Genomic DNA, 16,864 nt, shown 5'->3' with positions numbered 1-16,864 from the left:
GCCCCTATATCTAAGCCACAAACAAAATTACTCAAAAGCTCTACTTTTCCCTGGCTTGCTGGAATGATCAAAACCTTCCTTCAATCTTCCCTCTTAAACTGCATGTCTGCCACTCACCTCACGGGATTTCAGAAACCTCCAGTCCACAACCTGTGAAAAGTCCTTTAAAAGTGACAGACATAGGGACATCGCTTGATCAGAGAAGTCTGACAAAAGGTGAGTAAGACCAACTTCAAAGATAATAAGAGAAATAGAAATTCATATGGATTTTAAATAGTTACAAACACAGTTTCTAGCTATATGATCCAACAATAGGTAAAAATCTCGCCTGCAAGCCAAGAGCCGAATCTTCCCCAAAGCTAGTGTTACCCAAACAGTTGTCTTCCTACTTACATGATACATGAGATTTGAACTGACATCCAGTACATGACATAAACAGAAAAAATACACATAAAATGCACACCTTTTATTTTTTTCTTCATAAAGCTATGGAGCTGCACAGAGCGAATTTAAGTGCACAAGGTCACACAAAGGCATGATTCCAGAAGGAATCATTTAGACGGTGAGCGAAATGAAACTGTTGTATCTCTGAATGTTTCTCTTGAGGATTTCGGAACAAGGACCGAGCACTCGTTCGAAGCGGGGCCGATCCAGCTTTACACACTTCAGGGGTCCGCGTGCCACCACCGTAGCAGCCCGGGGCCGATTGAGCAGTAACGCTATCTCACCTGGAAACAGGGATAAATACGCTGTCACGCACCCTGTGCCTCTTTTTCAGAGGGTGCATATTCTAGCCACCATCCAGTTGCTTTGGTTGTAGAACATCCCCCTTTATGTATCTCTTGATAGACACTTTACATAATTCTGTTGACAGTACAAATGCATTACACATGCATAATGCATGCGTGTAAAATGCCTTTGAAAACAAATGCTTTCAGACTGTTTCGCTGATTCTGGATCTGTCTCCTGTCAGCTACATTGGTGTAAACCAAGGAATGGTTTCAGCTTCACTGAAATCTCTCAGTATTGCTGAAAGCAGCAGCTGACCTACGCATAACCCCTCGCTTGTAAAAGAGTGGAACACTAATTTAGACAGTAACTACTTGATACAACTCTGTCTGCCTGTCTTTCTGAACCATACTTAAGCTGAATTTTCTTACCAAAATAATCTGATGGGCCAAGTCTTCCAACTTCGATGTACTCCTCGTTGTCAGACCTGCGCTGCAGAACAGATGCTGTGCCCTGGGAAGAGAAGCGCAGAAAGTCAGTTGGCTTTGCTTAAACCTGTTATGCTTTAAAAAGTACCGAGTCCTGAGTATTTCCTTCTGCATATCACACTGCTTTAGTTCTGTACGAGAGAGAAGACAATTTCAGTCAATTCCTTATATATGAATGAAAGGAATTAAAGGATTAAAAAAAAAATCTATCAGCATGGCAAACGATTTCTCCCTTACGAATTGTCTGGATGCAGACAGATTCAGCTCACGCAGAAGAGAAGAGGAACAGGACAGAACTCAGTAACTCCTATTCAACTAATGCACATCATGCTGTGCAAATGTATGCTTTAATGTAATTTAAAAATATGTTCTGCGTGGATGCAGAACCTTACAAGAGACACAGAAAAGATTTACATCGTAAGGAATAAAAAGGCAATTTTCCCATTCACAGTCTTGGGACGTGATTTTGTAAGACAGCAACTAGAGTTTATTCCTCACCTGATCATTCACTGGATCTGTTGCTGAAATGGTTGGTAAAGGCGGTTTTTAATGCTTGTTGCAACAAAAGGTGATTTTTTTTTTTTAGCAGCTTTGCCCGCTTGTGGCCTGTAGTGATCTGGACACCTGCGAGTCAGTAGCTGGAGAGATGGAATGTGTCTTGTCTCCACTACCCTTAATAACTGCGGTACTTGACACGTGCTAATACATGTCAAAACGCAGTTACAGTCTATTTAAACCTTCAAAGAGGTTTTACATGCAGAAATATTCTAACCTGGAGGAAATCTTAAATTATTGTGGCATAAAGCTTTTGTAGAGGAATAGAGACGGTATCTGCTTAAATTACAGTAACATACAAAATTATCTTCCGAGTCCAAACCAAAAGCATAGGGAAAGGCAAAATGTTAACGTATTTTGATTTTAACTGAAATTATAAAGATTTTTAAATAGACTGGAGAGCCATTTTTTCACAGCGAAGCTGGTGAGCATTGATGTCTCCATTTTTTTTTTAAGATTTTTGGCTTGGAAAGTAATACACGGAGACTGATCCTGCCCCAACCAGGACAGGGAAGGGGAGGACACACAGTAATGTGGACTATGCTCGGAAGATTGATGCCAGTTATTGGAAAATATCACAGCCCTCGCTCTGCAGTTGACACCCAAGCCTGGCATTGCTTGGCTCGTCGGCGCTGTCGGTGCCTGTAACCAGCTGCGGGACCACCCCACCTTGGGGCATAAACCTCCCTCCAGTGCAGAGTATTCAGTGCAGACTCACTGGCTGCAAATATCCTGCAGCTGCCTTCCACCAAAAGAAACTTGTGTGCCTCCGGGTGTGGTGGGAGGCGTGAGGAGACACTGAGCACCCTGAAACACCTTGGCTTCGACGCAGTTAAAGGCGCTCAGCACCCTGCAGAACCAGCCCTTCACCTTCACACTGTGTTTAAACGCACCCTATAGTATCCCAAACATCGTCACTGAATTGCAAATATAAACAGCAATATAAGGCTGCTTGAGGTCTGGCTTTTGCTTTTCTAGGACCTGGGAGCCCAGGAATAACCAAGAGCAGTAGAATATCCACTATTACGTAGCAAATGATCATGATTTGCTTTCTTCTGAACACGCACTACTAACATGCTGTAATACCATTTTATTGCATCATGTCCTATTTCATAACAGGGTTATTTTTAAGCCCATATACCTTACAAATTGCTGGGCCACTCTCTAGGTTAACTTATAATGTAACCTTTATGTGCTATATAACTGAAGAGGTAAATCTTACTTCTGTTGATGCCAGGAACCAGAAACAAAAATCAAATTATGTGCCGGTATTGTCTGACACATACTAAGCATCTGATGGTTTTTCTACAGACTTGGATGTACATCAAATTAATCTGACACATTAGAAATTATAATTTCTCATTTTGCCCATTAGCAGTAATGTGTGCTTAGTACAAATCCCTAGATATCATCTGTCAACACCTTATATTCATCATGACAATTTAGCTTTCCACCCCATCACGCCCTATCGGTATTACAAAAACACTGAAGAGACACCAGGGCTGTAAATTGAGGACCGATGAAAACAATCACAAAACTCTGCTCAGCTTCAATGCTTTCACTCTTAATATGCCAGGCGGCCGATGGCAGAAGATACAGAACCATGTGATTGGCACAACGTGCATGAGCGAGGGCACCTGAACTGGGCAAGGTTGTTCAAAAAAAGCCAAACATACAGGGGAAGGCTGGTTTTGGTCTTTTGTGGGGTTTCTTTGGGGTTTTAGCTACCTTTAGAACGCCATGCACATAGAACTGTCCACAGCAAGTGTAAGGCTATCCACAGAAGTAACTGGAAGAACTGGATATAAGAAAGGATTTGGTGCCTGGCAAGTTTCCAGCAAAAATTCCTTATCCTTGATATAACTAAATTGTTCTGCCAAAGCTCCTGTTTTCCAAGATCTTCCAGTAAATCTGCAAGGGTATGAAAATGCACAGGTAGTGTAATGAGTTTTGTTATTCACACTTACTGCAAGTTTTCAGAACAAACACGCATTCATAAGCAACATTCTCGGAAATACCGCATACAGGGAACAGTGTGTGTATCGACCTCTCTCTTGCCAAATTTCAGATCAGGTGCAGCTCTCTCCATTGATGCTGTTCTTATTGCCTGTGTTATGTAGATGGATTCAGCTTCAGAATCGCTTCCAGCCCCCGTCCTCCTCTCCGTCCCCATCTGGAGCCTGGCAAAAACCTAACCCCTTGACCCAAATAGCTGTCTGCAATCCATGTCTCCAGTCTCTTTCCCAAAACTAATTTTTTAAAAAAACTTTTATTACAGATGTTTTATTACATAAACAAAAAAAAAAAATCCCCAAAGTAATCATATTGACCTCCCAGGTCAAATGAAGAAAGGACTCAATTCTCCACTGCCCACCTTGAGCACGTTGTCTTAAAGGTAAATCACAATATCAAGCAATATTGCTTTCATCTCCCCAAGTGTCAGCTTTTATTGTGGCTAATATTTTTTTGACAGGGTCCATATGATATAGGACTCCAATAAGTCAGTCTTCTGAAGCAATTTCTTCCACTGTTCCACTACAGTCGGCCTTTTTAATCCAAGAAACACCATGATATCTGTTGGAGGAGGACAGATGTGTCTGGCCTCCACAATAAACACTTGGCTTGGCAGGATAAAGCAGTGCGTATTCCAGATACATATTTTTCCACTCTTGTTTTAACAGTCACATAGGCTTTTCCCGTTGCCCAGTGAGAACAGGTCTATCACAGAGCACAAGAAGTTTCCTGAAACCCTGACAGCGAGCACCCAGATGCAAGATCTGATTACGCCACTTGGCCTCTCATTGCACCAGTCACCAGCTCCACAAGTACATCCTGGAGTATTGTCAGAGTGACCTTCACGGGAAGACTGTCCACACCATGAAACAAAGAAGCTGTATTTATAATTATCTGTCTGTATCACCTTGACTTTGCATGTCTTATCTCTGGAATCAACGCTATTCTGACTGTATTAGAGGAAGAGTCCAATTGTAGCTGACCAGTGTAACCAGGGCAAAAATAATACAGAAATAAAATAATACAGAATAAAATACCACAGAAACAATCCTTTATTACCCATATACTTAATGAAGCTGTCATACTAAATTAATTCGGTGCTGATCCCTACCTTTGCTCCCATCACAGGTCTCATGGCTGTGTTTCATTTTACTTTACTTGTCAAATCTTTCCGACACAGTTTTTGAGTTTTCTATCCTTCTTGTGCTTTAGCAAACCCTACCTCCTATAAACGATATGACTGAATAAATCTCCTGAGCCCTGTCCCAGGAGGTACGGGAATTACCTAGCAAGGATTCAAGGGGCTTATCACTCTCCCTCCCAAAAGCATTTGGTCTTGGTGGGAAAGATTTCTCCTTAAATGGCACACAAAACTTGGCAAGATGAGGCTCTGAAATAAACGGCACGATCCTAGATTTGCAGGATCAGGCTATTTAGTGCTGCTCGATTTAAAATACTGTCTTGTACACTGATAGCCATTTCAGCCTCCTACACCACCAAGCAAAACCTACAGAGCACAGGCTCAAAGACTGTCAAGAAGTTTGACACCATTTAATAAATCAGCACTTCGTGATGATATTAAACTGAAGGCAGACAGGCATGTCTTTCTGCTAGCAGACGCTTGGGAGTGAAATTATCATCTTTGGTGGATCCAGGAATATTCCCTTTCAGTCACTGGGGAGTGCCTGTATTCCCAGGAACCGATATCATTAACCTTCTCTCCTCTCCTCCAAGTAAATACGGGCATCTTATTGCAAAAACAACAAGAGTAGCAGTTCCAAAAGCAATGTGCCATCACCACCTCTCTGCCACCCTCACCCCCCGCACCTCCTCACTCCCTCTATCACAGCTCTGTCATGGTGCTGAGAGTATTTATTCGTGTCTTTCAAATGCATCAGCAGTTTGTTTTGTAAAAATTTATGGCTTAGATACGGCACCATAATTTAAGATATAAAAAGTAAATTAAGGTTTATAATCCATGAGCTCCCATCCTCCCCAAAGTAATGAGATTTTGATAGATGTTTCACTGTTAAACAAAAAGGACCGAACGGATGAATTCCTACAGCATAAAGACCCATCTGGATCAACATTGAGACTCCCAGGCCCTTAACCTGCCTGTACTTATAAGTGCAAATTGCTTCAGGAGACCTATTTTTATATTTAAGTATGACTCCTATAGCCAGCAGTTGGCCTCAATAGCTTGGCTACAAAAGGCAACTGTTCATGATGCTCAAAACTGAAATTCTGTATTTTTAACTCTACTCCAGCTCAGCGGATTGGATGGGATCATTCCCGGGCAGCACAAGGCAAAATGTGGCAGCGATGTGTCCACGTTACCTCTGGGTGGGACAGGCTGTGCAGTATGGTCCTTCACCAGAGGCAGAGGGAGGGAAGGGAAACTCAACACTGTTCTAAAAACTTTTTGGTTTAAAAGTCAATCTTGTTGATATTTTGATTTTGCTGGTCTAACCTCCCATTTTAAAGATACAGCAATCAGTAAAAAAAGTAGTGAGGCTCCACCTGTAATAAAGGGCTTATTTATCAGTATTAAAATAGACGAGTATTTATTCTACCATGAGTTTATGCAATGTCTATGTCTATGTCCTTCTGATACACTAAGTATACAGAATAAATTTATCCTTTTTAAAGGAAGGAATTTTAATTTTCATAAGCAGGAAGTTACTATTTCTATTTCCCCTTTTATTTCATACTTTTTTACTTACTGCTTTTTTAAAGTAATGCATGGAAGACAGATATTTTCCCCATGCCCTCAAAATATTACATTTTTATCCTAGTTTTGAGCTTAGAAAGTTTTTCTATTTTGTTTTCCTCTTCACCATCCCCTAGAAAAGAGCAGTGTAGTCTATAGAATGAGAGACAAAAAAGGTCAGGCTGATCCATCTGCTATCGCTATTAATGCTATCAGTTGCTATTATGAACATACCTTTCCTCTTTGTCACTTTGTTCATCGGCACACTCCATAATTCAGACATTTAAAAGATAAGTTTCCCCTCACTCCACAGTCACACAAACCCTCATTAAATGTCACTGTTAAATCTTTGCTAAGTTAATACAAAAGACGAAGGAAGAGGCTGTGAAGTGGTATAAAACTATCCTGTTCACACGGAGAAGCAGATGGGACCCAATGTAAAGACTCCTATTGGTTTTAATGGAAGCTATAGCAGATCTGAAATGAATTAAAAGATCTTTCACACAGTATGATTCTGCGAGTATTTTATTTAATTGCAGGCTAGATGAGGTTTGTGGAAGTAGTATCGTCTATTAGACCAACTAACATAGCTAGATAAAGGAGAAGAGCTTTTGGGCACACATGGCTTCCTCCAAGTTGTCTATTTCTCCAGATATATCTAATAAAATACACCATTTACCTATCTACAAACATTGCCTGGGCAATGTTCTTACACCAGCATAGCTACAACTATAATAAATTACACTTTATTTGACCCTATCTGCCCGCTAACTGGTTCATACCTGTGATTCACAGAGCATCTCCAAGTCATTACCTTAAATTAAAGAGAGTCAAAAGCTATTGGTCCCAATGCTACAAAACTCCTGGAAATAGCGAGTGCCTGGTGAATCTGTGAAACCTGCTAAGATCTGTCAGCTAATGTTTCACCCTCCACTTCAAAAAACGATAATTTAAATCAGTTCAGTTGTCTGACGTGAAACCTTAAGCAACTTTGGTCCAGTTTGGCAAACTTTACTTTTATGAATATTATTTATGATGCGCCTGTTAGACTCTTGAGCAGGTAAGGGCTACAAGGACAGACCCCAGGTGTGCAGTAACTGAGAAAGTGGTGGTTGTTTGGTTTGCTTATCTCTAGCAAGAGCTCTTTTCTGCACCCATTAGGGTTCACTGCAGGTTACAGTGCGAGACAATGGCCAAGCTAATGAGCTACTGAGAGCTTTGGAATCGTAGAATCATAGAATCATTTCGGTTGAAAAAGACCTTTAAGATCATCGAGTCCAACCATGAAAACAAATTTGAAAACAAATATCCAACATTTCTGTGTTCAGCTTTTTAAATTTGGCCATGACTGTGGAAATCTTGCGTGCCACTGATTTCAGCGGATTTTCAGAAAGCCAGCACCTTGTGAGTATATTTAGGATTAATAGTGCAATGTCAAATGAGCTCAAAAAGCAACATTAGAGTAATAATGGGTGCACTGTGATCCTATACAATCTCCTTGAGAGAGAGCAGTGCTGCAGAAAGTGCCTTTACACTGCAACAGCCACAGTGACAATGTCAATGATTACCATTATGCAGTCGCCATAACATTATAACATTAATGCATCACATTCTTATTGGCCATAATCCTCAACCACACTAATGCACACTGCAATCTAGCAAAGATGGAAAGTAAATATTACTACCAAGCTGGCACAAATCCTATACGTTAGCTCTACAGCCACACTTGATATCAAACAATCTGCAGTTTGCCATGCGTACCAGCTATATCACACCTGCAGAAGACTAATGTATGTATGGCTAAACTTCACCACTTCTGCTACCTAGGCACATTTATATATAGTTTGGGAATAACATCCAGACCCGAGAGAGAGGAACAAAGCTGTCTAGAGCAATCACCAAAATAGCCACAAACATAAAGGTACTTTACAAAATGACAATCAATCATAAACGAAGTGTAGCTTAAAACAGCAGAAACAACTGAGCCACAGGGCATTTCCTAGGGATATAGGAGAGGCCAGGGTTAAGGCCCAGACATGACTACACCCAGCCCGTCATTAATCACCAGGAAACGCCTTTGCCTTGATCGTTCAGTATTTAAAATCATAGATGTTTGACATGGGAAGACCTTTTCAATCGTTTGTTCATCCTCCTATTGCAGTATCTCAGACAATCTTCCCCTTCAGTGTTTCTTTGATACAGTCTGCATTAAACCTCTGCCGTACCTAATGTATTCCCCTTGAAGTAAAAGAAATGTTTTTATGAGATGGAACAAGACAAGATTCAGGTGAAGAGACCAGTAAACATAGTGAAAAGCCAAAAGAAGCAGAATACACCGCACCAAATGCAATTTACTTCATGCACAGTGAGCCTTGCAATACCTACGCAAAAAAAAAAAGTGGGTTTTGAACAAAGAATAAAAAATTGTTTTTTCTTCATTAAGCCTTTTCAGAATCACAACATGAAGTTTTATAGTCTCTTAACTTTAAAATGTTTCCCTTGAGCCACAGCAGCAGAACTAACATCAGGCTAGATCACGCAGGTGTCCAGTAGAGGCATATCCATGTGTTCAGGGACTCAAGACTTCATCGACAGTCATCATCGTCCCCCACCATCAGATGGGGGAACACCACGGTGGCCTCTGTGCTCCCCAGCCTCGGTGCCACAGCAGTCCCATGCTTCTCTCCCATGCCACCAGTTGCCAAGTGGCACTGGGAAGCCTAGGGGCAAGGGGGTGGTGACAGAGGGATAAGGATACCAGCTCTGAGCCATGGGAGGAGCCCTTGCCTGGGGTGTGATCCTCCTTGGCTAGTTGTCCTGGCTCCGTGCCCAGAAAGCTGGGAAGCGATTGCACCACAGTCCAGCCTTTGGGGTCCCTCTGCATTTTTCTCTTTACTCCATTCTAGGATTTTAGTTGCCCCTTTTATTACACATTCAGTCCACCTGTCGCAGGGGTGACAAAAAGGAGATCCACTCAGTAAAGGTGGGCTCAGATGACGGGTTTTAATGAATCATCTCAGTGATACTTGGCCTTGACTAATCAGTAGCTTCTGTGGGAAAACAACTGAATTAATATTCATCCTGGTGCCAGATTTTAAAGACCGTCCGTGCCAAGCACTGTGGATTATTGGCAACAAGGCACTGTTTTCCTCCCTCAGACATGTCAGCGTACAAAGCAATAAAAGTCACAAAGGAAAAAAAATGTTGCATTTTAGAGATTCTTTCTTTCTACAAAGCTAGCCATTATCTTGACTCTCTCTGAAGCCAGGAAACATCCACTGAGGCAACATAAAAGTGAGTCTATAATGGGTTATTCATCAACTGTTCATATTTGTGACTGACCTGACAGGGCTCATCTCCTGGAAGCAGACAGTGCGGAGCACTACCACCTACAGCAGGGGCAGGGTTGAATGTACGGGAGAGAAAACAAGAAAACAGTGCTGAACCTCCCTCACCCTGCCCACAAAATCCTTTCTGGTGAAAATCGTTTTTAGCTGTTAATGTTGTTTTACGGCCCAATTACTCCTACCACCATCTGCTTCTTTGTGAAAACATTCTGTAGATGCTGAAGTAACCAGACCAAGCAAAAGGCTGAGACAGACATCGTCATTGAAGTCTCATAACTAATGCTGTGACCAGGGCTGGGTGAGCAGCTGTGGCCAGCTAGGGCAACAGCTTCTGAGCAAGAAATAAAACTCGGAGCAAACTGGGGGAAGGAGAGAAGGGAGTTTATCACAGAGATCAGGAAAATCCCCCACGGAAAGGTCTCTTGAAACCCTTTCAGTTGGTGAATCTTGTGTATTCAAAGGACCAAATTCTGAAGTTCAGAAGAAAAACCTCACGCAGTCAAAGCTGCCTCTTCCTGAAGCACACTGCAGAGAGCCTTGCATGCTCCACAAAATCCACACTACACTAATGAATGATAACCCTAAGGGGCATATTCTTTCAGCAAATCTGTAGTCATCTCAACAGTTACTTTGCAGAGGAGGGAGAAAAGTCATCCCGCTAAGGGACAGCTTTAACATGATTCAGAGAAAGCGATGAACTCCAGTAGGGATTAGGAAATGCTCCATTGCTCTTCCACCAGGTTGGACACCACTGTATTTCGGGTCTTGTTTAAACTGTGGTATTTTTGCTTAAAGACAGAAAAGCACTCCTCAGGACAGAGCTCCTAGCTCCTGAGACAAGCAGATGCCTTTAATTTCAGCTTAGATTTAACATGCCTCAAGCCATTAAGTTCTTGGTCACGTTGACTAAATGCTTTGAATGAGGGCTTGTGAGCTCGGTCTTCAATGCCAAAAGACCTTATAAAGATCCTGAAAACCTCCTGAAAACCTTGAAGGCTAAACGGCCTCTGATGCTCTCCTTACTCACACAGAGAGGTATTCTGTTACCTGGGAACCTCCACTGCTTTTGCAGACTTCCATGGTAGAAGGACATTACTGGACAAGACTAAAGAGAAAAGAGTCAAAACAACAACCTTACCTTAAAGCAAGTATTAGCTAAATGACAAGTCACAGGCTGTTTTGAGACTGAGAAAATCTAGCACTCCGATTTTTATGAAAATTCAAAAGGAGCATGTATATATTAAGAGTGAAACTGCCAATTACTAACTTCATGTTTTACTTCTCTGTGCACCAAATGATCTCCCAGTTTTCCATGTATTCTATAGTGGTAAGAGACCAGGGTGTGTCTGTATTTCCAGCATAAACTTCAATTTTATGGGTTTACAAATCAGATGTTTTAAATTACAGCTGAATGAGACTGAAGACTCCTACACAAGTTGTCATGTCAGAAGTGAACCGGGGAAACATTCATACACTTTTTTTTTTTGCACTGGGTATAGCATGTGCAAAATAGAGGTTATGAAAACTACTTTTAAGCCTTTGAGAATAGTACAGCTACATTGCATCCTCCTGGTTTTACTTCAAGACCTAAGTTTACCAAGTCCTGCGTGTACCTCATGATGATGGCATAAGCAATGTTCTCAGTCGCAATGTTCTGGAAGACCACTAGCATATCACTCCGCAGCTGCCATTTTAGCCCTTTGGGACTGCTAATAGCATCATTCCTGGGATGGCTTTTATGTTACAGCTAAGGATCAGCAGTTCTAGGGATACTTTCCAAGAGAAGACAAATCCTTTGAACTATGTAGCCAAAGACACTGCAAATACTCCTTTAGCCAGTAAACAATCTTGGATTTTTATTATTTACCAACCTTTGATTTATGAAAGACTTTTATGCAAAAACAAGGGAATAAATAAACAAATTTCAGGCAGCAATACAAAGTGCAAGTGACTTCCACTTAACCTGCAGTTAGAAAAGAACACCCATCATTTTTGGGTGGTAAAATTTAACATAAAGGAAAAAGGATGGTCAGTTGATGTATTAGCCTGGGATTAATAGGGCTAACATTGCTTCTCTGCTTTAGACCTTCTGTGAGCGAAATCATGGAGGTCCAGACCTTCAAGGTGCCTAACTGATTGTCTTCAACAGGAATGAAGAACTATCTTAATTCTTGTGCCTGTGCTTCAGACCATTGCAAAATGGAGGTTGCTTCACGCACCTCTTCACACAGGTGTAGTGAAGATAAACCCAGTGAAGTTCATGAGATGTTCATGTTAGAGAGATAAGTAGGTAAGATAAAATGAGCCACTTAAAAGGTTACATATGTTGTGTACCACAGTCATTACAAGTCCCCAAATCATTTGGTCATACTACATGGATGTGCCAATCCAGGTGAGAATTTTTTTCCATAACAAACTATTGGCTGTGTACATTGCTTTTATATTGCTTTCCTACCCATCAGACTTCTTTTTAAAAAAAGCTTCATTTTCATAATGTAAAAGCTAGTTAATCTTAATGGTATTGGAGAAGGATGATGCAAGAGGACTTAATTCTGATTATGGACTCAAGATTGAGTCATGACTGGGTTTGACAATATTTTTTTAACTGTACATTTTTAAACTATTATACGTTATTCTCCAGTCTCTGGGTTCATAGCAACTCGCAGAATTTACATACAGTTGTCCTGGTTTCTGCCACAAATGAGGAACAAAATCTGCAAAGTCCTAAAATAGACTAGAAATATTGGCTAATCTAAAGTTTCACAAAATTTTTAAGAAAATGCTCCATCGTACTTCAATCCTGAGGTTTCAGATTTTGCAGAATTTACTGTAGGTGACTGCATTGCAGTGGTTATTAACGGGGCCAGAGAAAAGAGTTGGAAGGAATGGCCAAAACCTGCAGTCACTGACAGGTCTTCCATGGCTGGTGGGAAGAAGAAAGGGTGCAGCCAGTTGGTTCCTAAGAAACACTGTTCCTTTCTGACAGAGAAGAGATTAGGATACACTCGAGATTGCACGTTTATGGATATTGCATGTATATGCAGCCTGATCCACTGCCCACAGAAGTCAAAGTTAAGCTGAGTTTAACAAGAGCTGGACTAAGCTAACATTTTAGTCCCTTTGACTCAGCAAAATACTTCACCTCCATCCCTAGTCAGGGTAGGACCCAATCACACACCTAACTTTCAATCTTTGACGTCAGCTGACCATTAAAAATGCCATCCTGAACACAGGTGAACTTTGAAGCAGGGCCAATGGAAATACTATGGCTCCAGCACAACCAGGTGATACCACGAAAACTGAATGTACCTTTCCTGTAAGAGCTCTATGTAAAACAATGTCTCTGCAGTTAAAAATAAGTAGAGTACAGAGCCCTCAGTGACTGCTGGGTCTGTTTATTCGGCATATTTTGTTTATTAGGTATATTAGGAGTCGCTGTAGACTGCCTTTGACAAACACGTTCAGTATCAACAAAATCCCGGTAACACGAAGCAGTTCAGATTGTAGCCTTTGAAACTCCTTTTCTAGACAACATTCATCTTCCTAATTAATAATTAATCACACTGTGTTTTTAAAGAGATTATCAGGTGTGATAGCAGAGTGTGCCTAAGGCAGTGACTTCATTAACCATACGGAAGAAGTTTACTTTGTAGTTCTCCAGCCTGTCACAGGGGTAGGTGCCAACGGGGTCTCTCTTGGGTTAGAAAGTCAAAGAGCAACAATTTAGAGCAGGAAACAATTGGGCTATTATTTTTCTTTTTTCTTTTCCTCCTTAAGGAGCTTTTAAATCATAAATCTTCAGATGCTTTTTGTGCAATTTAAAACTCAGGTCGACTTTTCCTACAAAAAGGCCCAATTCTGTGAAGAACGGAGTGCCCTTCCGAGTTAGACCAAGGACCTTCCTCTGCTGGTGCACGTTACCATGGTAGGAAGAGTTTACAAACACTGTTCCACCTAACAAGGCTTTGAACTGCATTTGTGCAGATGCTCCATAGCATGCCATGAGTGTCAGCGGGGCTGGAAACACTGATTTCACCTACAGGACAGTATCTCAAGTACACTCTCAGCAAGAACTCACAGCGGATCCTGCCCAGACTGGAACCAGTTTGTGGCCCTGATTTGAAATGTCAACAGCAGCATGAAAGCTAGCAGCCCCCCGAGGATTACAGAACTGTTTTCAGTGTAATCAGCCAACAATAGTGCTGGACAACTAATTGTTACCAACTAATTTTACTTCTTTTAGTCAATCAGGCAGCTCTATGCATTAATTCTGGAAGGATTTCTGCACTATCAATGAAAATGTTTCTCTTTGCCAGTTTTGCTATTCCCACTGCCTGGTTTCAGTACTGACAGATACTTTATACCTTTTCCCATGAAGCTTTTGCTCACCTTTATGAAGTGTCATCAGGATTATTCACACTGATGGGGAAATGGGGAGGGTAATGTTCTGCCCACAGACTGGACTGAGAATACAGGTGAGACTACAAATCAGATGCCCTGACTCTGCCCCCTCTCTAACCAGTAGGATAATAACAAAGAACACAAATCCCCAGCTTTTTTGAAGTGCTTTTCACAAAGGAGTTGCAGAGGAGGGTGCAACTACCCCCTGTAACTTAGCACTAATCTACAATTAAATATACTAAAGTTAAAAACAAAAATCTAATGTGAAACTACTTGATACAATGGGGCCATTTCTCCTTGAATTTTCTCCTGTGAATTATCTTCTATTTTTAGGTCTTTTATTTTTAGGCTGCTGCATGCTATTGTTGGGCAACTCGACCAACTATTAATTGGAAATGTTTTGCTTCTCACGCAGTTTTATTTCTTTGCTTTCTGCACCACTTAGACCAAACTGTCCTCCGAGGAGATGACAGGCTATGGAAAGCACATTTAAAGGACAGCTACAAGCTGTGCTGTTGGGGCGCAGAGTGGCACTATTATAAACCTTTTGCTGTTCTCTCCTCCTACACCTGTGTACGTTTGTGTCTGTTCAGGCATTTTTCTTAAGCCATGTCAAACTTTATGGAGTATTAGGGCCATATGGCAGCAGTTCAGCAAGCTCTCAGTACGCAGCTGAGGTTGAAAGACTCCCTGAGCACAGTCGGTGGAGTCCCGTGACAATATCCATGTGCCGTATGCGGTGCTTGGTCATGACAAGTAGATCCAAATGATCTGACGTGGGGAGGGGTGGGAGCTGGAAAACCCAGTGGGGCACTTCATGGCTGCAGGTCCGTGCGTTTTTGGCAGCTGGGTTACAGACCTGGAGGTGCTGTGCCACCCAGCCAAGTTCAAAGCTGAACTTAAGAGAGTGGTACATGATCATAACCGCTATTTTTAATACTATTGTCGCTACCTTTCTCAGTAACCTAGACGACAGCAAAACCCTCATTTCTTTCCAGTTTCAGAGCACTACTACAGTAGTTTGAACTACTGTTCAAGCTGAAGTCTGGCAAAGCACGAGTTGGAAATAAAATCAGCCCCCGTTCAACTGGCATTTCGTTTAAAGGGACTTAATGTTTGCTGGGATATTTAACTCCGCAAAGCTCACATGCCTTTGCAAGCTACCACTTTAAAATGCTAGCTAAAAATATTTGCGTTATCTGAAGTCAGATGAATAAATCCTCCCTACTGCTGGGTACACAGTGTGGCAGAGTACAACTGCAAATTTATTTGTTAGAAACTGTACATCTGTTATGATTTACGCTTGCCAAAATATAATTCTTTATGGCAACAATTGTTTCATGGTGCTTAAAGTTTTTCACCTCTGTGCCAGGAATCTCATATGGGATAATTCCATGACCTTGGAATCCAGCAGATACATTCCACATCTGTCTGGTCTGGGAAAGCCTGAGTTTGTTGTGTGAAAACCAGAGTGGGAAAATAAGACCTGGAAATATCTGAAAATACAGAAACTGCAGGGCTGTTTCTTTTTTTCTTTTTTTTTAATTACCAGTTTCAAGTGTAGTAAATCAATCTCACAGAAGCAGTTACTTTGCTTTTGTAAGCAGACATTCACTTCTGATCCTATCTTCAAATTAAGAAATATGGTATAAACATTAAAATAATTCTATCTATGGAAAAAATCACAGCCTTTAAATATTAAAACTACATCTTGTTGAAGGCTGCTTGAGATTTAAATGTAAAAGCACCCAACCTACTGCAAGTAAACATCTTACTGGTGCCTGTGAAAATTCAGGATGGCAGAAAAACTGTAGCTGTCCTGGAATCTCGGAGTAATACTTTTCTCATTAGACGTTTTAACAAAAAATGAGCCATAAACAGCTTTGTGAGCAGTGAACTTAAAAAGCCCCAGTTTCCTGTGACAGTTCCCTGTGCACATTTTCTGTTATTCTAATACTCTGGCTGAGCTCCTGCTGCAGCCTTGCTGTCCATGGGGCACTGCAGCATTTTCATGCATACAGCCTGCACATCAAATAACCTGTACCCCACTATGAGCTGTGCAACACTGGAGATAAGAAGGTGGACAGAAAGCCATGAAAAAAAGATTATACTAAGAAAAAAGGAGTAAAGGTGAATGTGCTTGCTTGACAGAAGGGGGAGACTAAATATTCTTGTCCATACTAACCAGGATGATATTGCTGGCTTAAAGTAGGAATTGCTGTTTTGATCATCACCGAGGCTGGAAATCTCCCTTTCAAAAGGGTTTAATGGCTGCACTTCAGTCAGCAAATCCTGAAGGTGTCAATTCAATTATAGGCTATGTCTTTCTGCAGCACCAATATACTTAAAAGATGGTATCCCAAAGGGATGTCACAGAGGAAGGCAGCATTGCAGGCTAATCAGAAATGAATGATTAATTTATGAAGTTCATACAAAACTGTGCTAACAATTTAAAATACATGCGTGAGTCCTGGGTGTCCTAGAGAAGCTGTTATGATAGGAGTCACAAGATCCCACGTGGAACCGGTATTTGTGATGCTGGTGCACCAAAGCTTTGTAAATTGGTAACTGATTTGACTATGGCATGCCATGAATGACCATGGTTTATAACAAATAAGTAC

The 16,864-nt window shown here is 41.3% G+C and overlaps 1 protein-coding gene across 1 annotated transcript in view; it reads right to left on the bottom strand.

The window, feature by feature from the left end:
- Nucleotides 1-207: 207 nt before the first annotated feature.
- Nucleotides 208-16,864, bottom strand: part of PRKAR1B (protein kinase, cAMP-dependent, regulatory, type I, beta) — a 97,477-nt gene continuing 80,820 nt past the window's right edge. Inside the window, exons 9-10 of the mRNA XM_010296275.1 lie at nucleotides 1,161-1,242; nucleotides 208-728 (exon numbers count right to left, since the gene is read on the bottom strand). Coding sequence (XP_010294577.1) covers nucleotides 556-728; nucleotides 1,161-1,242 — 255 coding nt within the window. The 3' untranslated portion in view covers nucleotides 208-555. The remainder of the gene's footprint in view (nucleotides 729-1,160; nucleotides 1,243-16,864) is intronic.

This window comes from Phaethon lepturus, unplaced genomic scaffold (genome assembly GCF_000687285.1).
Source record: "Phaethon lepturus isolate BGI_N335 unplaced genomic scaffold, ASM68728v1 scaffold13681, whole genome shotgun sequence".
NCBI lineage: Eukaryota > Metazoa > Chordata > Aves > Phaethontiformes > Phaethontidae > Phaethon > Phaethon lepturus.
The sequence above is the reverse complement of the archived record's forward strand: the minus strand, read 5'-3'. Positions and strand labels throughout refer to the sequence as shown.